Source organism: Rhinopithecus roxellana, chromosome 20, assembly GCF_007565055.1.
Source record: "Rhinopithecus roxellana isolate Shanxi Qingling chromosome 20, ASM756505v1, whole genome shotgun sequence".
Taxonomy (NCBI): Eukaryota; Metazoa; Chordata; class Mammalia; order Primates; family Cercopithecidae; genus Rhinopithecus; species Rhinopithecus roxellana.
In genome coordinates, this window is record NC_044568.1 from 13,635,733 (window position 1) to 13,662,344 (window position 26,612).

The 26,612-nt window shown below is 44.8% G+C and overlaps 2 protein-coding genes across 2 annotated transcripts; both read right to left on the reverse strand.

The window, feature by feature from the left end:
• Nucleotides 1–5,872: 5,872 nt before the first annotated feature.
• LOC104658317 (golgin subfamily A member 6-like protein 1) lies at nt 5,873–22,006 on the reverse strand. Its single transcript, XM_030925411.1, is given in 14 exon segments — nt 5,873–6,294; nt 6,730–6,805; nt 6,870–6,961; nt 6,964–7,078; nt 7,386–8,165; nt 8,489–8,630; nt 8,960–9,018; nt 11,146–11,252; nt 11,348–11,441; nt 11,530–11,580; nt 12,676–12,807; nt 15,408–15,613; nt 20,290–20,431; nt 21,917–22,006. Coding segments are annotated over 14 exon segments (2,508 nt in total).
• A 2,617-nt stretch (nt 22,007–24,623) lies between these two features.
• Nucleotides 24,624–25,994, reverse strand: LOC115895299 (U3 small nucleolar ribonucleoprotein protein MPP10). Its single transcript, XM_030925547.1, has 2 exons — nt 25,397–25,994; nt 24,624–24,968 (listed from the first exon to the last, which is right to left on the reverse strand). Exons 1-2 carry the CDS (start codon nt 25,664–25,666, stop codon nt 24,828–24,830), a joined length of 411 nt encoding a protein of 136 aa, XP_030781407.1. The 5' UTR covers nt 25,667–25,994; the 3' UTR covers nt 24,624–24,827.
• Between the last annotated feature and the right edge of the window lie 618 nt (nt 25,995–26,612).

The window sequence follows — 26,612 nt, forward strand, 5'->3', positions numbered from 1 at the left end:
AATTCGGTATTGATGGAACGTATCTCAAAATAATAAAAGCTATTTATGACAAACCCACAGCCAATATCATACTGAATGGGCAAAAACTGGAAGCATTCCCTTTGAAAACTGGTACAAGACAGGGATGCCCTCTCTCACCACTCCTATTCAACATAGTGTTGGAAGTTCTGGCTAGGGTAATCAGGAAAGAGAAAGAAATAAAGGGTATTCAGTTAGGAAAAGAAGAAGTCAAATTGTCCCTGTTTGCAGATGACATGATTGTATACTTAGAAAATGCCATTGTCTCAGCCCCAAATCTCCTTAAGCTGATAAGAAACTTCAGCAAAGTCTCAGGATACAAAATCAATGTGCAAAAATCACAAGCATTCTTATACGCCAGTAACAGACAAACAGAGAGCCAAATCATGAATGAACTCCCATTCACAATAGCTTCAAAGAGAATAAAATACCTAGGAATCCAACTTACAAGGGATGTGAAGGACCTGTTCAAGGAGAACTACAAACCACTGCTCAGTGAAATAAAAAAGGGCACAAACAAATGGAAGAACATACCATGCTCATGGATAGGAAGAATCAATATTGTGAAAATGGCCATACTGCCTAAGGTAATTTATAGATTCAATGCCATCCCCATTAAACTACCAATGACTTTCTTCACAGAATTGGAAAAAACTGCTTTAAAGTTCATATGGAACCAAAAAAGACCCCGCATTGCCAAGACAATCCTAAGCCAAAAGAACAAAGCTGGAAGCATCATGCTACCTGACTTCAAACTATACTACAAGGCTACAGTAACCAAAACAGCATGGTACTGGTACCAAAACAGAGATATAGACCAATGGAACAGAACAGAGTCCTCAGAAATAATACCACACATCTACAGCCATCTGATCTTTGACAAATCTGACAAAAACAAGAAATGGGGAAAGGATTCCCTATTTAATAAATGGTGCTGGGAAAATTGGCTAGCCATAAGTAGAAAGCTGAAACTGGATCCTTTCCTTAGTCCTTATACAAAAATTAATTCAAGATGGATTAGAGACTTAAATGTTAGACCTAAAACCATAAAAACCCCTAGAAGAAAACCCAGGGAATACCATTCAGGACATAAGCATGGGCAAGGACTTCATGTCTAAAACACCAAAAGCAACAACAACAAAAGCCAAAATTGACAAATGGGATCTAATTAAACTAAAGAGCTTCTGCACAGCAAAAGAAACTACCATCAGAGTGAACAGGCAACCTACAGAATGGGAGAACATTTCTGCAATCTACTCATCTGACAAAGGGCTAATATCCAGAACCTATAAAGAACTCAATCAAATTTACAAGAAAAAAACAACCCCATCAAAAAGTGGGCAAAGGATATGAACAGACACTTCTCAAAAGAAGATATTCATACAGCCAACAGACACATGAAAAATGCTCATCATCACTCGCCATCAGAGAAATGCAAATCAAAACCACAATGAGATAACATCTCACACCAGTTAGAATGGCAGTCACTAAAAAATCAGGAAACAACAGGTGCTGGAGAGGATGTGGAGAAATAGGAACAATTTTACACTGTCGGTGGGACTGTTCAACCATTGTGGAAAACAGGATCTAGAACTAGAAATACCATTTGACCCAGTCATCCCATTACTGGGGATATACCCAAAGGATTATAAGTCATGCTGCTATAAAGATACATGCACACGTATGTTTATTGCAGCACTATTTACAATAGCAAAGATTTGGAATCAACCCAAATGCCCATAAGTGACAGATTGGATTAAGAAAATGTGGCACATATACACCATGGAATACTATGCAGCCATAAAAAAGGATCAGTTTTTGTCCTTTGTAGGGACACATCTGCTCCCCTGCCCCAGCAGTTTCCTCTGCTCACTCTCATCACCTTTCCTGCTCCCAGGCTCGCCTGGTCATGTGTCCTTCACTATCCTCTGAGTCTCCCTCTTTCCAAGCCACCTCCACTGTACTTGACACACTCTCCCTTAAGACACCAAAGTACACAAGCTCAAGTCCCTGCACCTCACCTTTACTCCCAGACGTGGGAGGGAGATGACATGAAGACCCAAACACCACTTGGCAAGAGATCTGGGGTGTGTAGAGGGGCAGATCTGAGCTTGTAGAAGCTCCAGGGGCTCCCTGCTGGAAGCTGCATTGAAGCTGGCTATTGAATGTGGCTCTGAGCTGAGAGCTCTTCTTGAAGCTCCAGACCAGGAGCCAGCTGCCAGTTGGAGCCCTCTATTTGGTGCCTCAGAGAAACCTTGCACTCTGTAGGTCTAACTCTGAACCCAGAAAATCCCCCCATCTCAGCCCTGTCTCTTAGGGAAAGCACCACCTCAGACCCAGTTCTGCACCAAACCTACATTTGAGTCATGGGGCTCCTGCCCTGCACTGTGAGCACTCTGGATGAGCCAGTGCCGAGGGGGAAAGAGCTCTGAATGCCAAGCCAAAACATGAGTTTCAACTCTACCTCCAGCTCTGAGAGCTGTGGGTGGGAAGGGCCCTAGTCCAGTTTGCTGTAGAAAGACCAGTCTGAGGCTGGGCGCGGTGGCTCAAGCCTGTAATCCCAGCACTTTAGGAGGCCGAGACAGAGGTCAGGAGATCAAGACCATCCTGGCTAACACGGTGAAACCCCATCTCTACAAAAAAATACAAAAAATCTAGCTAGGCGAGGTGGCGGGTGCCTGTAGTCCCAGCTACTCGGGAGGCTGAGGCAGGAGAATGGCATAAACCCAGGAGGCGGAGCTTGCAGTGAGCTGAGATCTGGCCACTGCACTCCACTCGACTCCATCGAGACGGAGCTCTCCCTGGCCCAGTGCATCAGCGTGGTAGGTGCAGAGGGAACCTGTGGCTCAGGCTCAGGTGAAGAGGCAGCTCATGCCCAAGCCCCAAGCAATCAATATCCAGAGGAATGAAATGACTAGAGTTGACTTAGACTCATCAATACAGGGCGGGGAGGCTGGAGGAGAGTCCATGAGGTTTATAGGTATCCAATATTTAATGAGGTCATGGTTTTGTTAACAAGAAAGAAATGAGGGTGGGAGCGGGATCACCACTGGCTAGGCAACCAATGGGCCTGCATAAACTCTGCTCCGCTGAGTCTCCAGCACAACCATAAGCTCCTCCTCCTCATCCTCCCAGCCCCGCCCTACTCTCTCCCCCAGCTTGCTCAGCAGGTGACCTTACAGTCTCCCTATTTATTGGGGGAAATAAGAACCAGACTTGGGGAGCTGACGGGTACAGAGACCCAGGTGTAGTGGCGGGACCACAGGCAGTGCAGCACCTACTGAGCCAGGTGGGTAAGGGTGTGGAGAGTGGGCATGGCTGCTGCAGGCATGGAAAGGAGGCGCAGATGGCGGCTCTCCCAGGGACCATTGTCAGGGTCTCCATGTGTGGATGTGTGCAGAGGTGGGGGTGCTGAGGAGGAAGGAGGTGCAGGGAATTTCTCATCTTCTCTCTACTGCCTCTGAGTTGGAGATGACAGAGGGAGCCATGGCCCACTATAAACTAACACAATGTCCCCACCCACAGGGCTAGAAGCCCTCCCCTGGAGGCAGCTCTGAGAGGAGCAGTCACAAGTGAAGAGTGCCGGATGCTTGTGTCCTGCAGGGGGAAGGAGGTCACCAAGGTGGCTGCTGCCTTCTGACACACCAGCCTCTCTCTCTAGCATGGGGGCCCGCACACACCCAGCCTGTCAAACCTACAGACCCCAAGAAGGCTTTGGCCAAATTAATGAGCGACTCCCTCTCCCAGGAGGAAGCACAACTGAAGGATGTGGAAGGCAGTAGAGTTGTGTGTACTCCACTCACTCTCTCCACAGTTGGACCGGAAAGAAGGGGGCTTTCAGCCAGGCTCACCCAGGCTGGGGTCTGAGTGTCACTGTCCAGCTATTGGCTTCTTGCTTAATGGGTGAGCCCAGCCGATCCTGTGCAGTTGCCACCCTAGTGAGGGTGAACAAGCAGGCGAGTTCCATTTCTGAAAGCGTGGGCATACAGTAAATATTAGGCTGTGGGCTGCTGGGCCAGGAAGGGGTGTTTATTTTTCAGGGTTTATTTATCTATTGACTTGATGAGGGAGGGTTGTAGGTACAACCAGTTTAAAGATGGAAATTTTGAGAGAGCAGGCAGGGATTTAGTGCTGGGTAAAGCAAGCAGGCTTGTCAAAGCAGCTGTTTTGGGGAGGCCAGAATCCTGTACCAATGTCCTCAGCATGTTCATCAGCTGCTGGGGGAGTGCCAGATAGGATTAAAGCACAGAAGTTTCTGGATGACAGAAATGTTCTATATATTCAAAGGGGGTGGGTTACATGGGTAATGCATTTGTTAAAACTGATCAAAATGTAAACCAGATCTGTGCATTTCACTGAATATAAATTATGCCTCAAATTAAAAACATGTTTTAAAAGACAGATGGGCTGGATGCAGTGGCTCACGCCTCTAATCCCAGCACTTTGGGAGGCTGAGGCAGGCAGATCACTTGAGTCAGGAGCTCGAGACCAGCCTGGAAAAGATGGTGAAATCCTGTCTCTATTAAAAATATAAAAATTAGCCAGGCATGGTGGCACATGCCTGTAATCCCAGCTACTCAGGAGGCTGAGGCAGGAGAATTGCTTGAACCTAGGAGGCGGAGGTTTCAGTGAGTAGAGATCATGCCACTGCACTACAGCCTGGGTGACAGAGCAAGAATCCATCAAAAAAAAAAAAAAAAAAAAAAAAGACAGATGAAGGTTTTCAACTTTCACTAAAGGCAGAGTAGCTTTTTACAGATTAGCCTCCCCACAAGAGCAGTTAGAAAAACTGGACAAAAATGTGCCCCAGCAAAAACAATTGTTTGAAGGTAATTGGAGACCTCAGCCAGGACTTGCGTGACCAGTCCTAGGAGGTGACCCTGAGAGTCTGTAGCGCTTTTCCCACATTTGGTGATTGGTAAACAGTAGAGGACTAAGAGGCTGAGAAAGTGAGTGTGAAGTTGTAGTTAACAGGCTGGAAAGCCTAGCTGAATGTTTGGCACTCTCACAGGCTGAAATGACCTAATGAGAATTTGGGTCCCAGTAAGGAGATGGGACCCTGGAAGGGCCACCCCTAGGAGTCCAAGTGAATAAAAAATAGACCACCCATCACAAAAACTAAAACCTTGAACCAGCTTAGTCCCAAACTAGATGAAGGTGATCTGCCCTTACTCCAATTGTGTGCCATAAAGTCAAAGTCAATACTCTCTGGAGGCAGGTAAAAGTGTACTAGGAAATGCCATAAGACAAGACAGGACTAAATGAGAAAGACCAAGAAAAAAACCAACAGAAACATACATGTAAGGAAGAAACTATTTTTTTTTTTTTTTTTTGGAGACGGAGTCTCGCTCTGTCACCCAGGTTTGAGTGCAGTGGCACGATCTCAGCTCATTGTAACCTCTGCCTCCCAGGTTCAAGCAATTCTCCTGCCTCAGCCTCCCAAGTAGCTGGGATTACAGGCATGTGCCACCACGCCTGGCTAATTTTTGTATTGGTCAGGCTGGTCTTGAACCCCTGACCCCTGACATTCACCTCCGCCTCCCAAATTGCTGGGATTACAGGCGTGAGCCCTTGCACCTGGCCAGTATTTTGCCACAATTTAAAATAAAAACTTTTTTTTTTTTTTCTCAGGTTTGTGCTCAGACAATATTCTAAACAGTCACATGGCAGCTTACTCTTCTCCAGGCCTTGCTGCCACCTTTTAGATGTTTATGATCTTTGCCTTCTTGTGGTCTCCTCAGTAGAAGAACGGCATGCAGGGGTTGCTGTAAAGATCTTTGGAGGGAGAAAGGCAGGGCACTCAGCACCGTGCAAGCCCTCCCTTGCTCCTACCTGACCACCTCACCCAAAGGCTCTACTCACCACCCTGCTTGTCGGCAGCTCCAAGCTCCTGAGGGATTGGGGTCCCTGGTGCGGACTCATCAGCAGGGTTCTGGGCAGCTGCCTGCAATCCGCCATGCCCCTGGTTACGGTCACTCACAAGCGGAAACACCAGCTCCACCTGGAGGGAAAGGTGGTCTGTTGCCACGCCCATGCCCGCACCCACCTCCACCCCCACCCCTGCAGAGGTGTTGCATGTCTTAGAGGGTCCAGAGAAATCAGAAGGTGGGAAACCAAGAGCATAAGGGGGTCTAGGAGGGACCACCAAGGCAGGCAGCAAAGGAGGGGCAGGAAGAGTCAGGCTCACCATGGCCTCCTGGCTCTCCAGTTCCTCTGGGATGCTTGGCATGGGCCCAGGTGCCTCCTCCTCCACCTCCTCCCTGTCCAGTCCATCTCCTGTAGGGGGTTGCCAGAGGGGTCCTCAGACAACGCAACAAAGGAGGTAACAGTGGGCCCACCTCTGCCCCCACCCTCACTGTGCAACCCTGGGCCAGCCCCTCCCCAGAGGGAAATCAGCAGCTGTTCTTTATTTTATTTTTTTGGAAGAGACAACGTCCCCCTGTGTTGCCCAGGTGCAGTCCCACTACCAATCAACACAGGAGTTCTGACAGGCTCCATTTCCCACCTGGGCCAGTTCACCCATTCAGAGGCAACCCTGGTGGTACCCACTCCCAGGAGGTCACCATATCTATGCCGAACTTAGTGTGGATACCCGGTAGGCATAACGACCAACTGTTCTAAAGAGCTCTTCCAACTCCTCAATCCTACGCTGCTCACAGTCTCCCCTTCTTCCTGGAGCTCTCTCCTCTTCCTCTGAGCGGTCTCCCATACCTTCCCCAGCGAAAGCCATGAGGCTCAACTGGGCCTGCAGCTGCTGGTTCTGCTGGATGGCAGCTTCCAGGTGTTCCTAAGAGGCCAGCAAAGAGTGAGAAGGCACGGAGGTTGCCAGGTTGTCGCCCTCGGGGCCCCACCCTCATCAACTCCCTCAACTGGGTCTCCTACAACTATTGGTGGGCCATCTCGGCCACCACTTTGCCCTGAGCTTCCTGCTGCTGCTGCTGGGCAGTGCCTCCTTCTTAGAGGCCAGCTGCTGATAGGCAGCCACGTACTGCTGCAGGTGACCCAGGTAATGGTCTCGCTGCTGCTGCAGACTCTGAGCCTCTTGGCTCTTCAGCTCTACCTGCAGGATAGATGTCAGGGTAGCTAGTGGCTGGCTTCCAGATTCTAGGCCCATAAACAGGGTAACGAGAGCACTGTGGGACTCTGTCGCCTGCCCAGGTCCCTGGCCCCTTCCTCCAGGCCTAAGTGACTGCCTCCCTTGCCTAGAGGCCCACGCCTCCCTCCCCAGCCTCAAATCTCACACCCTACCTCCCACCATTCAAACTGTAGGCCACATACTGGTGGAAAAGCAGAGGGAGCCGACCACCATCTGCTAATTTGTGGTGAGGTCATTCTGTATGATCTCCATGGTTTGCACATGCCTCCACCTGCTCCCCCCAGAGCTCAGCCTTCCGCCCTAGCTCCCCCAGCCTCTCGTCCAGCTCCTGCAGCTTCACCTCCTGCTCCTGCATCTTCTCCTCCTGCTCCTGCAGCCTCACTTCCTGCTCCCACATCTTCTCCTCCTGCCTCTGCATCTTTTCCTCCTGTTCCCGAATCTTCTCCTGCTCCCACATCTCCTCCTCCTGCTCCCGCATCTTCTCCTCCTGCTCCCACTGCTTCTCCTCCTGCCTCCACATTGTCTCCTCCTGCTCCCACATCTTCTCCTCCTGCTCCCACAGGTTCTCCTCCTGCCTCCACATCTTCTCCTCCTGCTCCCGCATCTTCTCCTCCTGCTCCCACAGGTTCTCCTCCTGCCTCCACATCTTCTCCTCCTGCTCCTTCTTCTCCTGCTCCTGCATCATCTCCTCCTGCTCCCACAGCTTCTCCTCCTGCCTCCACATCTTCTGCTGCTCCCATATCTTCTCCTCCTGCTCATGCATCTTCTCTTCCTGCCTCCACATCTTCTCCTCCTGCTCCCGTATTTTCTCCTCCTGCTCATGCATCTTCTCCTCCTGCTCCCGTATCTTCTCCTCCTGCTCCCGTATCTTCTCCTCCTGCTCCCGCAGCTTCTCCTCCTGCTCCTGCAGCTTCTCCTGCCTCCACAACTTCTCCTCCTGTTGCTGGTTCATGTGGTTCCACAACTCGTTCTCTTCCACCCGGGCTTGGAGCTTTGCTGCCACACTCTCCAGCTCCTTACCCAGGTAGTCAGCATCCGCCTGCAGCTGCTGCTGGAATAGTGAAAGTGTTGGTTTGAACCTCAGAAGGAAGAAGACTCATGAGCTAGCCATATAAATGTAATCTATAAAATAATGGTTTTCATCCATAATCCTTTAAAAAATATTTTTTTAAGCCCTAACTCTGAGATTCTGATTCCCCAGGCAGGACCCCAATTTGTAGATTTTTAGCACACTCTAGAGGATTCTATGCAGGACCAGAACAAGGACCCAAATTTTTGAGCTCTTGGCTGGACCTCCCCATAACCTGCATGATCCCTAGACCAAGGTCCCAGCCGGATGGGGCTCCCACAACCCCCAGGGCTGCAGCCACTCACCTGTGGCAGTAGGAGCTTGGCCCTCTCCAGTTTCCTTTTTAGCTCCTTTACGTTAAGCTGGATCTCAGACTTTTCAGATTCTACAAGTCGAAGTTTTTCTTGCAGTTCGGCATTTTTCTCCTTCAGCTCCTCATCGGTTATGCTATGGCCAGAGGCAGTAGAGAAAGGAATGAACGAAGAACAGAAAGGACCGCTTTGGTGATCAACCCTCTACTTTTGCCCCACAACCACAGAACTGTGGCATTGGAAGGCACCCCAGGAATTAAAAGTCCCAGGTGGCAGGCCAGAGAGAAGACATGAGTTGCCTGAGGCTACCCATGAGTCAGTGGCACAGCTGGCACTAGAGCTTCCCTGCACACACATGAAAACCTGTATGAGCCTCTCACCATGCTCACCTGTACCCCCCACCTCCCAGCACACCACCCACGCTAAGGGCCTCCAGACCTCCCATCCCACCTTCCCCCATCCTGCGTGTTTCTGTACAGCTCCAAACTCAGAGCGTCCCTCTCCTTTGTTAACTCCTCAATGTACTGCAAATAGAGAAAGGTAAAGTCAGGACACAGCAGGCAGAGGAGCAGCTGGCCAACCAGAAACAACAGCTGTAGTGACTACTCCACAGTAACACTTCCTCACTCCCAATCACACCTGACATGTTCGCAAGGCATTTCCAAGCCCATGGTCTCATTTGTTTTTCTTTCTTTCTTTTGTTTCTTTCTTTTCTTTTTGTTTTCTTTTTTGTTTTGTTTTTTGTTTTTTGAGGCAGAGTTTCACTCTTGTTGCCCTGGCTGGAGTGCAATGGCACAATCTTGGCTCACCACACCCTCTGCCTCCTGGGTTCAAGCGATTCTCCTGCCTCAGCCTCCAAGTAGCTGGGATTACAGTCATGTGCCACCACACCCAGCTAATTCTGTATTTTTAGTAGAGATGGGGTTTCTCCATATTGGTCAGTCTAGTCTTGAACTCCTGACCTCAGGTGATACGCACACCTCAGCCTCCCAAACTGCTGGTATTACAGGCATGAGTCAGAGCACCGGCCCTCATTTGTTTTTCAAAGAACTCAGTAAAGGTGGAAGAGACAGGGAAAGAGATTGAATTTATAGCTGGCTAACAGGGGCCCAGAGAGATCAGATAATATTGCTATTGTTATTACTGTTATTGCTACCACTGTTGGAACCTTTTCTGAGTGCTTCACCAGGCACTGTGCTAACAGTCCGATTTAATCCTCACAACCTCCATAGGAGACTGAAGGGGTGGCCTGCCCCTCCACACCTGTGGGCGTTTCTCGTTAGGTGGAACGAGAGACTTGAGAAAAGAAATGAGACACAGAGACAAAGTATAGAGAAAGAAAAAGTGGGCCCAGGGAACCGGCGCTCAGCATACAGAGGACCCACGCTGGTACCGGTCTCTGAGTTCCCTTAGTATTCATTGATAATTGTCTTTACCATCTTAAAGAGAAGGGAGTGATAGGACAATAGGATCGTTTTAGGGAGAAAATTAGCAGTAAGACATATGGATAAAGATCTCTGTGACATGGGTAAGTTCAAAGGAAAATGCTGCGCCTTGAGATGCATATGCAAACATCTCCATGAACCTCTTAGCAGCATTGCGCCAGCAAGTCTCGCCAGCAAGTCCCACCTTATGCCGTAAGGCGGTTTTCTCCCATCTCAGTAAACAGAGCATACAATCGGATTTTACACCGAGATGTTCCATTGCCCAGGGACAGGCAAGATTTTTAACCAGCAAGCTGCCTTCAGGCACTTGTTTAACAAAGACACATCCTGCACAGCCCAAAATCCATTAAGCCTTGAGTCACCACAGCACATGTCTCTTGCAAGGACAAGGTTGGGGGTAGGGTCACAGATTAACGGCATCTCAAATACAGAACAAAATGGAGTCTCTTATGTCTACTTCTTTCTATATAGACACAGTAACAGGCTGATCTCTCTTTTACCCACAGAGACGGTTACCATTATTACCTCTATTGTGTAGATGAAAAACATGGGGTATTAAAGGTTAAGTGCTTGCCTAAGATCACTTAGAGCTGGGATTTCAACACCCAGGTATATCTGATTCTCTAAGCCCATTCTTTCACTGAGGGTATGGGCACAGACAAGGAGGAGGAAATTAATCTTTTATTGACTTTTTAAAAGGATGATATGTTCACATAGTCCAAAACTCAGAAAGTACAGAAGGGAAATATCTCCCCTACAACACTGTTCCTCTCTCCTGAGTTTTTTATGAAACCTTACAAACATGTTTTATGTATATTACCATAATACATACACACACACATACGCGTGCTCCGTCTCTCAACACAAATAATAACATACTCAAGATACTCTTCTGTACCTTTATGGTACAAGTACCCTAACCACCATTTAGGACTTGGCCAAGGCCACAGCCAAGTATGGGCAGGGCAGGCACTTGGCCTCTGAGCTCTATGTCCAGTGCTCGCTCCCCAAAGTACCCCCCAACTCACCCACAGCAGCCGACTCAGCCCCAGTCTGCCTCTAACAACCACACACAAAAGCAGCAAGAAATGGCCATGCTACCTTCTGGGCAGGACACTCCATCCTACAGAAGGGATCTTTAGGCTCACTCCTCCATCTGCGAAGCCAGGGTCCCAGGGGACGGACGGGGCAGGTGGTTGGACTCACCCTGTCCGCCTTCTTCTTCTGTGTAATGACAGCAGAGAGAGCCCGCTCTAACTCTCCTGCAAACTTCCATGAATCATGCAGGTGGCTGACCAGATCCCTGGACTCTCCTGGAATGAGAGAGATTCAGATGCGGCCCAAAGGACTCCCCCTAAAGGCCTGTCAAAGTGCCAGGTTGAAGGATGATGGGGTGCCAGATTCAGACCTTCCAACTGCTGGGCAGCATGCTGGCTGTAACAGAGTGCCGTCTGAAGCTCACTTTTCTGACATGTAAGGATTCGTATGGTATGAACCTGGGCCTTTGGGAGAAAAGACAAGCAAGTGCTGAAAGAGAAGCAAAGAAACATTCTCCGGAGGACAGGAGGGAACTTCACACCCTCCACTCACCTCTAGCTCCCTCCTTAGGGCTTCCTGATGTTGGTGGCTTGCCTTCTTTTCCTATAGAAAGAGGAAGACAGAGCTCTTACTAGGAGGAGGCAGAGATGGCACGGAAAGAGACATGCCCCCAGAATGGCACCACTGCCCCAGGACAGGCCCACCCATGGGACCAAGTTATCAGGGACCCTGTGGGGACGGGTGGAATCTAGGGGGTGAGCCTTCTTCCTCAGGCTGGGAGTGGGCAGGACAAGACTGGGGCCTCTACATCTGAGTGCCCCCCCAAACCCAGCAGTCATGTCATGAGCAAACAAAGAAATCACGTTACTTCTTCCAGCTGAGCTCAGTTCCATTGTTTCTGTGGAGAGAGTCAAAGGAAGGTGACTGAGGGTGGCCCCCTTGACTCTATTCCCCAGGCCAGGAAGCGGTAGGCAGGGGCCAGGAATGGATTTTAAAGGCGAAGTTCTCAGACCCAATGGGAATACGAACTGGTAAACTCTCCTCAACTCCCAAAGAAAAAGGATTTGGGTCTTTGTTGGGTTTTGCCCACAGCCACAGAATTGAAAGTCTGAAACCAGATTCTCTCAAAAAGACAGTAACATAAACCTTCAGAGATGGAGTGTGAGAGAAGCCCACCCTTCTGTCAGCTTGTGATTTAGAAAGGTGCAATCATTCAACAGACACTGACTGAGCACATACTGACCAGGGATGGTTCTTCACAGCAAGGATATAGGATGGAAAAGGCAGACAGGAGCCCTTGGCCCTGAGGTTTCCATTCTAGTGGGCCTTCAACTCTCAGACTCTCAGAGCTAACAGAAACCTCTGATACTCTCTAACTACTTCAGGAAATGCAAGCCCAAGAAGGAGAGTTTACAGCAGGCCCTGGACTAGAGATTAACATAAAAACAACAATGACAAATCTCATTTAAACTTCACAAATGTAAGTAAAACAATACCACTCCTACTTTACAGATGTGAAAAGAGAGGCCCAAAGGGCTCAAGCAATTTGCCCTAAATCATATCCCTAGCAGATAGAGAGGTAGGATTCAAACCCAGAATTCTCAAGCAGTACCTGGCAGTTCTTCCACAATCTTAACAATTACCCTCCACCACCCATTGGGCCCTCTGTCCCCAGGAGCCTGGCTAGCCAAGACCCACATCCTCAGGTGAGTGGCAACCGCCAGAAGTAGTTGTCTCAGGGTTAGTGCCATTATTTATTTTCTTTTTTTTTTTGGTGTTGGTTGCTCCTTTACCAACACTAGGGTTGGTCTGGGGATGATAGTCTCTCAACTGTGTAAAGGAAGAGCAGTGATACTCATGAGAACTACAAGCTCCTACAGTCATGTTATGCCCAGACCGTTTGTTCCCCGAAGAAGACCACCAGAGTCCAGAGTCAAAGCCAAGCGGCAAGGATCTTTAATGCAAGTTCGAACTTGGTCCCTCCGTTCTACAACTTACAAGAGGGCCCCGAATGATGCATGTGCCCGCTTTTTATAGCCCGATGCATACAGGATATGTAAGGTTACAGAGGTACAAAGGAATTCTTTTGGTTGCAGCATTACAACTGGTAATTGGTTAATACAATTAACAGTTTTCTTTTTTTTTTTTTTTTTTTGAGACGGAGTCTCGCTCTGTCGCTCGGGCTGGAGTGCAGTGGCCAGATCTCAGCTCACTGCAAGCTCCACCTCCCGGGTTTACGCCATTCTCCTGCCTCAGCCTCCCGAGTAGCTGGGACTACAGGCGCCGCCACCTCGCCCGGCTAGTTTTTTTTGTATTTTTTAGTAGAGACGGGGTTTCACCGTGTTAGCCAGGATGGTCTCAATCTCCTGACCTCGTGATCCGCCCGTCTCGGCCTCCCAAAGTGCTGGGATTACAGGCTTGAGCCACCGCGCCCGGCCTTAACAGTTTTCTATTTGTTCCCACACATTTAGTAAAACTACAAACGGTTGTGACCTTATCAGGGGCTCTCTAGGTGGTGTTTCTGAGATGTGTGGGGGGGGGATGTGTTTGTGTTGGGCTCAGGAAGTTGGGACAAAATAGAGGATTGTGTTTGTACTGGGCCCAGGACTAAGATATGTGGCAGACACCGGTAATTAGAGCAGGACAGAGACTTTCACAACGTTGGTCCTTACAATGTCTGGAGTCTATAGATAACCTAATCGGTTAGGTCCGGGGTCGATCTTTAACTAGGCTCAGGGCGCCGCCCGGGCTGTCAGGGCGCCACCCGGGCTGTTTGCCTGTGGACTTCATTTCTGCCTTTTAGTTTTTTTCATTTGATCTCTTTCAGTCACATCCTGCTTTACAGTTTATACAAAATACTATTATAGAGCATATGATTTAATGCCACCAACAACTGTGGAAAGTGTTGTCACAATCACTTAGTGACTGAAAGGGATTGATACCACGGCTGAAAAAAAGGCAGTAATGGAACTTAAACCCAGTCTTCTGATTTTGAGTTCCAGGATTTTGCCACAAATCAGCAACTGCCAGGGACCAAAACCACAGCCAGAGGTAGAAAGGCAAATATTAAGTAGGCAGGAACTGTACACTGTGTGGTTTAGAGTCATATATCCTCACACGTCTGTTAGTGTTAAGAAGTGCACCAAAATCTCTCAAGCTTTTACATCAATGTATCCTCATGGCAGAAGACAGCCTTTCTATTAAATCTGAGAATTTAACAGAAAGAGGACAACCCAACCCTCATTTCAGGGAGAAGTCTTGTATACTCATAGATCTATATGACTGTCATCCCTAAGTACATTAATGTTTTGTCTCTCAATAGAATCAAGGGAAACTGATGCTTCAGAAAGATGCCCCATATTTATCCTGTGACACTCAAAGTACCCCAGGTTGAGATGAGATGAGGAAGATTCAAGCTGTCAAGTTCAGTTTCCCAAGATCTGTTCCACAGAAGATAAGCAGATCTCACTCTAGAAACTACTGACTGAGGGGCCCTCTGGTCCCAGAACAATGGAGAATTCAAATCTGAGGTGGAGAACTCAGAAACAATGTTAAAGTCCCTCTGGAGAGTAGAAGCCTGGGAGAAAACCAAACCAAACCCATTCTCCCATTGCCACCCAGAGACACTGTCAATGTGTTGAGCTCATGGGGGAGGTGTAGGCTTTTCACACTGTCAATGTCTGTGTTAAGGAAGTAAGGCAGCCTGAAACCTCTCTCTCCTAGGTCCCACAGTCCCCATTCCCCTTCCAGCTGGAAACCTGTGCTGCAACCAGAGGAACCAGAAATGGACAAGAACACTTAGGGTACTGGGTCCTAAGACCAAAGGCCAGTCTGGTGGCAGTAATGACAGTTTCTAGAGGGACTGTGACATCACTACATTCCACTCCTTGGTGGAGTGGCAGGGGGGACACAAGAGTGCAATGTCCAAGTTGCCACTTTGAGATTGGGGAGGGGGTCACAGGATTGGGACCCAGGTCCTTGGAGACACGAGCCCACAGAGCCCAGGGAGGTCAGGCTTGTGGGGGCAGGACGTGAGGGCCAAGTATGGAGCAGGGAGCCCCAGGAGTCACCTGCCCAAAGTCACCCTGGAGCAACTGTTGAGGGGAGGTTCTGGGGCACCCAGGTCCTTGGAGACGTGAGCCCAAAGAGCCTAGGGTGCTCGGGTTTGGGGTAGCAGGAGATAAGGGTGGAGTACGGAGTGGGAAGCTCCAGGAGTCACCAGCTCAAAGTCGCCCTGGGGTGACTGGCGAGGGCAGGGGCAGACTCATGAGGGGGTTGGGCTGGCTGAAAAGATTTTGGTTTGGTGAGTCCAGAGGCACTGGGGGGGCCCAGCCCAGTGTGCTTCAGGAGTGGCACGGACTCTGGCAGCAGTTTGGCTGTCAGAGGGGGCCTAGGGCTGGGTTGGGGTGCTGCAACCTGGTGCATTTTACCTTTTCCTTGGCCTCAGCCAATTTGCCCTTTCGGATTTCTTTGGACATCACCGGACAGGTAGGAAGATAGGGTTGGGGCCACATCAGCACAATCCAGGCGAGGACAACTATACACCTCCAGTCACCTACATGTAGCTGTGTGACTGAGCCAGAGGAGGCGTAACCAGGGCTGCAGTAGAATGTAGAATAGGGGTGTGGCCTTAATGCTTCAAGCCCATTGGTCAATGAGAAAGATGAAAGGGAAAGGAGGCGTGGCCAGACAGCAGCACGTCATGAAGGACCTGTGGTGTCACAAGGAAAGACACCCATGCAACTGCTGTCCCCACCCACTCCTGGAGAGGGGCGGGGCTGGCTTTCACTTTAAAAACTTTAAAACTTTATTATCTCAATTGAGGTACAAATCCTATTAAAATGGAAATTTTATAGTGTGCTTGATGATTGATAAAGCAGACTATATTATCCAACATTCCACTAAGATAAAATAATCACAATGATTTCTCTTTTTTGGAAAAACTTTCTCTGATTCTCCTACTTTATTGTTAAGTTTAAAAAAAAAAAAAAAAAAAAAAAAAAAAAAAAAAAAAAAAAAAAAAAACAAGAAACATGTCTAATATCTTTAAAAACACAAAGCTTTTGAGCCAGGCACAGTGGCTTATGCCTGTAATCCCAGCACTTTGGGAGGCTGGGATGGTCTCACCAGAGTTCAGGAGTTCAAGACCAGCCTGGCCAACATGATGAAACCCTGTCTCTACTAGAAATACAAAACTAGCTGGGCATGGTGACAGGTCCCTGTAATCCCAGCTACTTGGGAGGCTGAGGCAGGAGAATCCCTTGAACCTGAGAGAAGGAGGTTGCAGTGTGCCAAAATCGTGCCACTGCACTTCAACCTGGGCTACAGAACGAGACTCTGTCTCTAAATACATACATACACGCACACACACACACACACACACACACACACACACACACACACACATAGCTTTCCATTTAATAAGCACTCAAAGTTCTTTACAAATTTAAAACAAATACAGGACCCTTCTAAAGTAAGGCTAAATGCTAAATGATGGGGGAGAGAAAAAGGTCATAAATAACTCCTACTCTCATGAGGTTAATCACTAAATCCTATTTTTCTAGAATCATCTGGCCTCTCTAAGCCCTGCAAATGAAACTGAATTTCTCACTCAACACTTGGCTATGACTTGCAATGAGGAAAACCAAGAATTGTGTTATGTCACTGTGTATTGCTTGTTACCTGAGATCAAGGGTTGACTTTTTCATGATTTGCTCCATTACCTGTGTGCTTCTTATCCCAGACCAAACTAAGCTTTTTTCTACAGTTCTACAATTTAGTTAATATACAAGAGTGGTTCTCAAAAATATAGTCTCTGGACCAGGAGCACCTGGGAACTTCTTATAAATGTAAATTCTCAGGTCCAACCCTAGACCTGGTGAATCAGAAACTCTGAAGTAGGGCCCAGCAATCCATGTTGCAATAAGCCCTCCAGGTGTTCAGGAACCTCTGGCATACAGCAGGTAGAAAAATGTGTTTCCTTCTGTAGCTCCAAAGCCAAGAATACTGTATGTTCTGTCTTGATATGAAACAATGACATGCAATTAAAAGACATAAATCTCCTTCCTACTTCCACCCTCCAGCCAATGTGTTTTATTTTTATGAGTTCAACAAGAAAACAAGTGGCAATCAGAGATTTCATCTAAAAAGTATATTTACAGGCATCAGTTCTCATTCATCCTGATCTCATCCAGTATCATTTATATCCTCTTACATCTAAAGTTTTAGAAAAGGATCTTCACAATGTAAGACTCAGGCACACTAGTAGTTCTATGATAAAAGACCAAGTAGATCTCAATGTCCAAACTTACTAGAGAAGAAAAGTGGAATCACTGACTAAATATTTTCAAATTGCATTCAACAGGAAATTAAAGTTTTGAATTTTTTTCACCTTCATTCTTCCAAGTTAATAGAATTAAACCAGAATACTCCATTCTTCCAAAGCCTCTAGCCAGGCAAAGTTTTACTGTATTACTTCTTGCTTTTCAATGGATATAAAGCAGAGTCCTGGTAGGCACATTTTGTATACCTGCGAAGATGCAAAACTAAACAGTTCCCTCTGTTCGATATTGAAACAAAAGTCCTGTAAACCTCAGATGGTGAGTGTAACACTTCAGCACTAGCACAAAAGCCTCAAATATAAAAAGATACCAAGAACACCACTAGCAAACAAAAGTAAGCTCTTGGCCGGGAGCAGTAGTTCATGCCTGTACTCCCAGAATATTGGCAAGCCAAGGTGGGGTAAGTCAGGAGTTCAAGATCAGCCTGGCAGCATAGCAAATTCACATCTCTACAAAAAAAATTTAAAAATTAGCTGGGCATGGCAGCACACACCTGCAGTCCTAGAGCTACTTGGGAGGCTGAGGTGGGAAAATCACTTGAGCCCAGGAGTTTGAGGCTACAGTATCTAAGATCATGCCACTGTACTCCAGTTAGGGTGACAGAGTGAGATCTAGATATTACATTCTGTCCTGCTCCTGTTTCAACTAAAATCACTAAGTTAAAATGTTTTCATTCAGCAGGATAAAAATTAAGTGAAATTTGACTTTGGTGCTTTGCTAGCAAAAAATAAATAAATAAAGTGAAATGACAAATGACTTACTGGAAGAAAGTATTTGTAACCTCAATGACAGATAAAAGGTTTGTATCCTTAGCCTATAAAGAAATCTTTAAAATTACTCAGAAAAAAAAAAAAAATGAATGATTTCCAGCAGAAAATGAGGAATGGAGAAACCAGCACTTCCCACAAGAATAAAAATGGCCAATGAGCATATGAAAAAGACTCAAAAGCACTAGAAATCAAACAAATTAATGAAAACAATGAGATTTTCTGCTGAAAGACCAGCAAAGATGACAAATGGAAGGGGAAACTGGAGCTCTGTCCCTGTTGGTGGGAGTATAAACTCAACCAATTTTCCTACAGGATCATTTGAACATTCCTTTTAAAAATCCTAAAACTGTTTTATATTATTTTCCTCTAGAAATTCTACTTCTATGAATTCAGTGCAAAATCCTTACTTGAGTCCATTAAAATACATATAGAAGGAAATTCACTTCTGGAGTGGCAATGATTTACTTAACATGCATCCAGCTATTAAAAATGATGATGCCAGGATATATTTCTGCCATAGAAACATGCTTAAAATATAGTAAGTGACAAAAGACCATATATTATGATTTATGTTTATATGCATATGTTTATGTTTATATGCATAAAAAGTGTAAAAAGCAACAAACCAGAATGTTTTGAGTGGCAAAATTAAAGATTTTTCTTTATATTTTGTCATCCAAATTGTTACAAAAAGAATGTAATTTCCTTTGTAATCAGGGAGAAGTGTTATTTTCATTTATTTATATTTACATTTCTTTTCTTTTTCTCTTTTTTCTCCTGTATGTATCCCATGTAGGCTAGAGAGCTTAAATCTCTGCCTCTTGAGGGAAATCAGCCCATTTTCAGGATGTGCAGTACACAAAGCTGACACATCTTCCCTTTATTTTTTATATTGATTGATTGATTGATTGATTGATTTTGAGATGGAGTCTCACCCTGTTGCCCAGGCTGGAGTACAGTGGCGCATCTCAGCTCACTGCAACCTCCATCTCCCAAGTTCAAGTGATTCCCCTGCCTCAGCTTCCTGAGTAGCTGGGACTGCAGGCATGCACCACCATGCCCAGCTAATTTTTGTATTTTTAGTAGAAAGGGAGTTTCACCATCTTGGACAGACTGGTCTCAAACTCCTGACCTCAAGTGATCCATCTGCCTTGGCCTCCCAAAGTGCTGGGATTACAGGCATGAGCCACTGTGCCTGGCCAGTCACATTATTTCTAAAAATTTCAGTGACATTTCAATTAAATTAAATTTAATTCTTACTGACCTGATCCCTTATCCTCTGTTTAATGATAGCTTCCAGTTGAAAGGCGTTTCCTCTGTAATTACAGGCACTAAAGGAGATGCAACATGTATTCATTAGGTAGATATCCACTAAACCACTGATTCTCGCATTGTCGTCCTTAGACCCTCAGCATCAGCCACATGAGGGAACTTGTTAGACATGCAAATTCCTGGGCCAGCCCCACACCTCCTGAATCACAAAGTGGGGAAGAGGGACAGCTAACTGTGCTTTAATAAGCCTTGAGATGCTCCCTGAAGTTTGAAAACTACAGAACTAGAATACATACAGTAGTAAGTGCTCATACTTTACCCGAGATACCTAGGGACCCTTCCCCTCTTTTCCATTCTCTTTTCCATTGAAATAAAATGAGAGCTCATTTTGACTTAATGGGTATAAGAAAGAAGGCAATGAGATGACCAGGTTTTCAAGTTAAGGTTTCAAAATTTAATCAGTGGACAGTGACAGGATGCAAGCCTTCTAAATAGATTACTGCAAGAAAGCTGATTATAATCTATACATTAGGTATCATTAGTATACTGATGTTAATTTTTTTGGGTGGATTAATGGTATTGTGATTATATAGGAGAATATCCTGGTTCTTAGAAGATATCTGCAAAAGTACTTAACAGTGAAATGCTATGATACTGGCAACTTACTTTGAAATGATTCAGGGGGAAAAAGGGCAAATATACAATCTTCCATACGTGGAAGAGAGAAAACAAATACGACAAAACGTTAACTAGTGAATCCAGGTGAATAGCATACAGATGTTTACTGTATGATTTTATCAACTTTTCTGTGTTTGCAAGCTTTTAAAATAAAAAGTTGAGGGAAAAGAAACACCACCCCAAATCTATCTATGAAATGGAACCACAGAAAAAGCACAGAAGTGAACACTTTGCAGAAGAGGGCAGCATACCCATCCGGACAGCATGGTCAGAGTGCAGGGTCTCCTCCAAAAGGCTATTCTCTGGTCTCTTCCGTGCTGTCACTTCCCCCTGATGCTGCCAAGGCTTTTTTCTAATAACTCTTTTTCTAAAGATGTAATTTTTGTCATTCATCTAAGAAAGAGACAAAATAATTAGTATACATTTAGAAAATAAAATTACACTTATACTTGTGTAAAAACAAAAAATACTTTGAAAAGTGGGGAAGCAAGAAACGTACTGTTCTACAACTCTGTTCTGTTCTTACCATCTTTTTATTCTGCCAATGACTTCCTATTCCTGCTACCTATGGTAGGGTGAGTTGCAAACGATCTCTTTTCCTCGTTGATTTAAAATGTCATGTTTATAATATACTAAACTCCCTCAGAAGCATTTGGGTTTATTTCTGGGTTCTATTCTATTCAAGTGATCTATCTGTTCACAAGCCACTATTAATTTTGATTAGAGCATCCTAAAGTTAATTTTTTTTTTTTTTTTTTTGAGATGGAGTCTCACTCTTTAGCCCCGGCTGGAGTGCAGTGGCATGATCTTGGCTCACTGCAAGCTCTGCCTCCCGGGTTCAAGCCATTCTCCTGCCTCAGCCTCCAGAGTAGCTGAGACTACAGGCGCTCGCCACCACACCCAGCTAATTTTTTGAAATTTTAGTAAAGATGGGGTTTCACCATGTTAGCCAGGATGGTCTTGATCTCCTGACCTCGTGATCCGCCCACTTCGGCCTCCCAGAGTGCTGAGATTACAGGCACGAGCCACCACGCCCAGCCAAGTAATTCTTTGATTAGGATATTAGTATTTGATGGAGCCTGACCCTTTTGACTCTAAACTCAAATTCTTATTATCTCTAACTTCTAAAAGACAACAATTATGACTTCAGTGCATAAAATGCCAGCTTTTTCAGCTACCTTAGAGAATTCTCTTATTTTTCTAATATCAATTCACTTTATCCATTTGGTTTTCTCTCCAAACACTAATATTTTCATTTTTGTATCCCTAATCTTTTTTTTTTTTTTTTTTTTTTTTGAGACAGAGTCTCGCTCTGTTGCCCAGGCTGGAGTACAGTTGCACGGTCTCAGCTCATTGCAACCTCTGCCTCCCAGGCTCAAGCAGTCCTCTCACTTCAGACTCCCAAGTAGCTGGGACCACAGGCACAGGTAACACGCCCAGCTAATTTTGTATTTTTTGAAGAGATGAGGTCTCACCATGATACCCAGGCTGGTCTCAAATTCCTGAGCTCAAGTTCTGAGAGCTCCTAAGCTCCCAAAGTGCTGGGATTACAGGTGTGCACCACAGCTCCTGTCAGTTTTCCTAATCTCTTATCTTTATCTTTTGTAGTTGCACTTGCTTATGTGGTTATTAACTGTTAGTGTTAATTAACAGGGGTAACTGTAATACTGGACACTTTGTCTTATTCTTGATCTTAAAGGTATGTTTGTAGAATTTCACCCATCATGCATGATGGCAGCTTTTGGTTAGATGTATTTATAATCCACTAGGTATAAAAATAAAGTAGAAATAAATATTGAATTTTATCAAATGTCTTTCTAACATACATGGAGGGAACCGTGTATTTTCTCCTTAATGTCTTGCAACCAGGAATCATACCAGATCTTCTAACAGTAATTCAAAAGAATAAGGTTCACGTGGTTGTGTGGCATAATTTTTCCACTGTGCTGTGTTTGCATCACTAGTCATGAATGAGAGACTGTGTTTTAATGCTACCTTTGTCAGGTTTGGGTTTTCATGTTCTAATAGTTTCAAAAAAAAAGTTTGAAAGTTCTACTTTGTATGTGAAAACTGCAATGAATTATTTGTGATTTACTGAAAACTTCACTTGAAGGTCTGATATAATTTCAAAGCAAAACCAAACCTTTTTTTCTTTTTTGTGGGGGGAGGGTGGAAGGAGTGGGAAGGGAGAACACTAACTCATTGATACTATGTTGTTGTTTTTTTCCCCCCTTTAGAATTTATCTTCTAGGGACAATCTGACAATGACGAATTTAATTTAGATTCACAGATTTTAAAAATAATTCTTTTGATATTCTTGGTATAGTTTATTTGCCTGCTCTCCAGCTCTGTTGCCCAGGCTGGAGTGCCATAGTCCAATCATAGCTCACTGCAGCCTTGAACTCCCGGACTCAAGCAATCATCCTCGATAAGCCTCTCAAGTAGCAAAGACTATCGGCTCACGCTACCACGCCCAGCTAATTTTTTACATTTTTAGTGGAGACGGGGTTTCACCATGTTGCCCAGGCTGGTCTCGAACTCCTGGGCTCAAGCAATCCTCCCTCCTCAGCCTCCTAAAGTGCTGGGATTACAAGTGTGAGCTACTGTGCCTGGCACTATTCTCATTTTTATTATAATAAAATTTTAAGACTGGATAAATAATATAGCCAAATTATTGCAGCCAGACTACATCTACTAAAATTAAATGAAATTTCACTTATCTGAAATCATGACATACTTTGGAAGATATGTTTGTCATGGCATTAATTAAAATTACGGCTATTTGGCACTCACCAAAATCTGTGGAGCACCTTAAAGACATAGGCTGTATCCTCCAGAGCAGTCAAAACAGTTACAAGAAGAGGCTCTCAGGACAGCTTTGTCAGGAGAGACATACTATATGTATAGAGATATAAGGGAGAGAGAAAAGAAACAACTATTTTACACACAGGCCCCAAATGGAAAGCTACAGGCTGGGTAGTGCAAGCGCTGGTTTTTGCAAATCAGATGCTTTCCATATGGCATCTCCATATAGTGTACTTTTGCTTTAGAGACTAGCAGCAAGATTTTCGGTTTTCTATTTGTTTGTTTGTTTGTTTGAAGACAGGATCTTGCTCTACCGACCAGGCTGGAGAGCAGTGATGTGATCATAGCTCACTGCAGCATCGACCTCCTGGGCTCAAGTGATCCTCCCACCTCAGCCACCTGTATTTTTTGTAGAGACAAGGGCTCACTATGTTGCCCAGACTGGTCTTGAACTCCTGAGCTCAAGTGATCCTCCTGCTTCAGACTAACAAAGTGCTAGGATTACAGGTGTTAAGCCACCGTACCTGACCAAGATACTTGTTTTCAAAGGATGGTTAATAGTTACAATAAGAAAAATAGGGAAGGCTGGGGCACAGTGGCTCATGCCTGTAACCTCAGCACTTTGGGAGGCCAAGGCAGGAGGATCACCTGAGGTCAGGAGTTCGAGACCAGCCTGGCCAACACAGTGAAACCCATGTCTTCTAAAAATACAAAAATTAGCCAGGCATGGTGGAATGTACCTTTAATCTCAGCTACTCAGGAGGCTGAGGCAGAATCTCTCGAACCCAGGAGGTGGAGGCTGCAGTGAGCTGAGACCACGCCATTGCACTCCAGCCTGGGTGACAGAGCAAGACTCCATCTCAAAAAAAAAAAAAAAAAAAAAGAAGAAAAATAATAGGGAAGATTTGTTAGTAGTCTGTGAGTTCCACAATCATGTCAAGCATATTAAAAATTCCTTAAATTCCTTTTTTTTTTTTTTTCAGAGTCTTGTTCTGTCGCCCAGGCTGGAGTGCAGTGACGCAATCTCGGCTTACTGCAAGCTCTGCCTCCGGGGTTCATGCCATTCTCCTGCCTCAGCCTCCCAAGTAGCTAGACTACAGGCGCCCGCTGCCATGCCCGGCTAATTTTTTGTATTTTTTAGTAGAGACGGGGTTTCCCCGTGTTAGCCAGGATGGTCTCAATCTCCTGACCTCTTGATCCTCCCGCCTCCGCCTCCCAAAATGCTGGGATTACAGGCGTGAGCCACCGCACCTGGTGTAAAATTTCCTTAAATTCCTAATTACTTTTTCCTGTCTTTTTTCAAAACAGGATTTAACTTCATCAGAATTTTTTCTTTACATTTAAAACACCTGCATTTTCAGTTGCTTCATTACACGGCAAAGCAAAGGTTACTCTCTTCAAGCTTTCTTTACATTGTTTACTGTCTTCACTTTCTTCCAGGTCATCATCTTCATTCCTACACTACCAAAACTCTTATAAAAAGAAATAAACTGTTTTCCATTAGAAAAACAAGGGAAGCATATTTCCCTTAATAAAGTTCTTCTTTTATATGCCTAATGCAACCAAATACTCAGAACTTCCAAAATCATTCAGTTATTAAAGAGAAGGTATCGTTTAAGTGAAATACTACGTAAGAAACAGAACAAAAAGCGTCTAATATATAGAAAATAAATTATTCATCAATCTATAACACAAACCTCCTATCTCACAAAAATAACAGGATTTTTGGGGCACAAAACCAAATCAAAGTTCCTGGTAAGAAAGGTTTGATTGCTACTGCCAGTAATATTTTTCTTCATTAAGTGATCTTTAATGTCCCTTTAAATCCAGTGACTTTCCTCTGGCTATCTTGAGAATATCTGATAGGAGAGAATCTAACTTCCAAAAACAAACGTATGTGAAAACCACAAGTACAAACACATGATTGGGCAATTCTAGCTCACAATGTAAAGGATGGTTCAAAATACTCACATTTCAGAAATGCTTAGTTCTTCTGCTTCTTCTTCAGCAATTTCATCATCTTGTTTGAACCCAGCTTATCATCACGATCACTTGCTATGTCTTCATCACTTTCAACTGGACCAAAAAAATCTTTGTACTTCACATTTCTGGAACTTTTACCTGACTAAAATAAAAAGATTTTTAAAACTATTAATTAGGAATAGAAAAATACATCATTAACACATGCATATATATTTGTATGTATACTGTATGTCTGCATTACTAACTTAGTAACACTACAAGTCAAAAATAGTTACTAGGTGAAATTGGCAACTAAAAACACTACCATAAAACTATTATAAGAACAACTGTAACATAAACTGAATGGAAGTACAGATTCATTTATAACCGATAAGATAGAGCATAATATTTCTTAGCTCTAAATCTTCTAACTACATCTCTCCTAGAAAAACAGAACAAAAGCTAATTTGAAGAGGAGGAAAGTGCTCTCTCCTCTCTCAAAACTTTACCTTAAGTTTTTTTACTTCCAAACAGTCCCCCTTCATCTTCATCAGAATCAATATCTTCAAAAAAAAAATCAGTATCTTCCACCTCATCATCATTATCATCTTTTCGTTCCTCTTCTTTTTCTCTGTTTTCTAAATAGGCCTCCATTTCAGAGAGCTGGGAGAATTTCTCGTCTACTGTGGACTTTTCTCTTGGTTTTCCATGTCCTTTATTTTGCACCTTGCTCTGCTGTTCCAATTTGCTGATATCAAAGTCAAGGTCAGAATCCACATCACTGAAAACTGGGCTTTTCCTCAGTTCAAATTTGCTTGAGTTTTCAGCTTTCTTACCCACTTCAGGATTCTCACCACCCATATCTGACACTTCCTCTTTCTCCTCTAAATCTTCTAGGTCCTCCTGGCCACCCGCCTCTGTCTCTGAACCAGCCTCTTCACGCTCCTGTTCTTCACTCTCTGGGAGTGAAGACTGATATCTTCATCTCTGTTTCACTAACTGCATTTTGGAAGCATTGTAAAATTGGTTCATTTTGCAATTCCAGTTGTTGCAAAGTCTGCTCATCATCAAAACTTTCTATCACAAGTTTTTATAAAGGGCTTCCATGGATCCCACTATTCTCTAATATTTTATTAAAGTCATAAAGTACTTTTGTTAAAGAAGTGAACTTTGATGCCAGTCCATCTTGAATCCTATTGGGAGGAATTAAATGAGATTTAGAATTATAGGTAATAATTTCACAGCCCTCTTAATTAAAAGAAAAATAAAAACTCCAACTCTTCTGTAAAATCAAATTTGAATGAAGTGTAAGTATAGATGCTGGCCCCAACACATAAGCTGATTAAGCTGATGAGACACAATGATATATAAAACCCGTCAACCAAGGATTTGTGAATCAGCTGTACAGATTTTAGGCAGGAAAAGCATTATAAATCGACTTGCTTGGAGATATATAGTGAATTAGCCTTAAATTATCAACTCTGCTACATTATACATCACTCCATTCATTCATTCATTCCCTTATTTCTTCAGTGATCAACATTTGCTCTGGCTACAGTGGTCAAGGAAAACCTCTCTTAGATGTGACATCTCAGATGAAACCTACAGATAAGGATAGTCTTACACAGATTGGGTAACATGTATTCCAGGCAGAAGAAACAGCAAGAACAAATTCTTTAAGATGCAATTGAGTTTGGTAAGCCAAAGGAATAAACAAATGAGCATGGCTAGAGTGTGATGGAGGCAGAAGGCGAAGCTGGAGAGACTGAAGGGAGCCAAATTCTGCAGGGCTCAGGGTAAGAGTTTG

Coding starts and splice junctions, on each gene's coding strand:
- LOC115895299 (XM_030925547.1), bottom strand. CDS start 25,666: ATGGGTGGTGAGAATCCTGAAGTGGGTAAGAAAGCTGAAAACTCAAGC. Junction 24,969..25,396: donor AAGATGATAATGATGATGAG/GTGGAAGATACT, acceptor TTTTTATTTTAG/TCAGGTAAAAGTTCCAGAAA.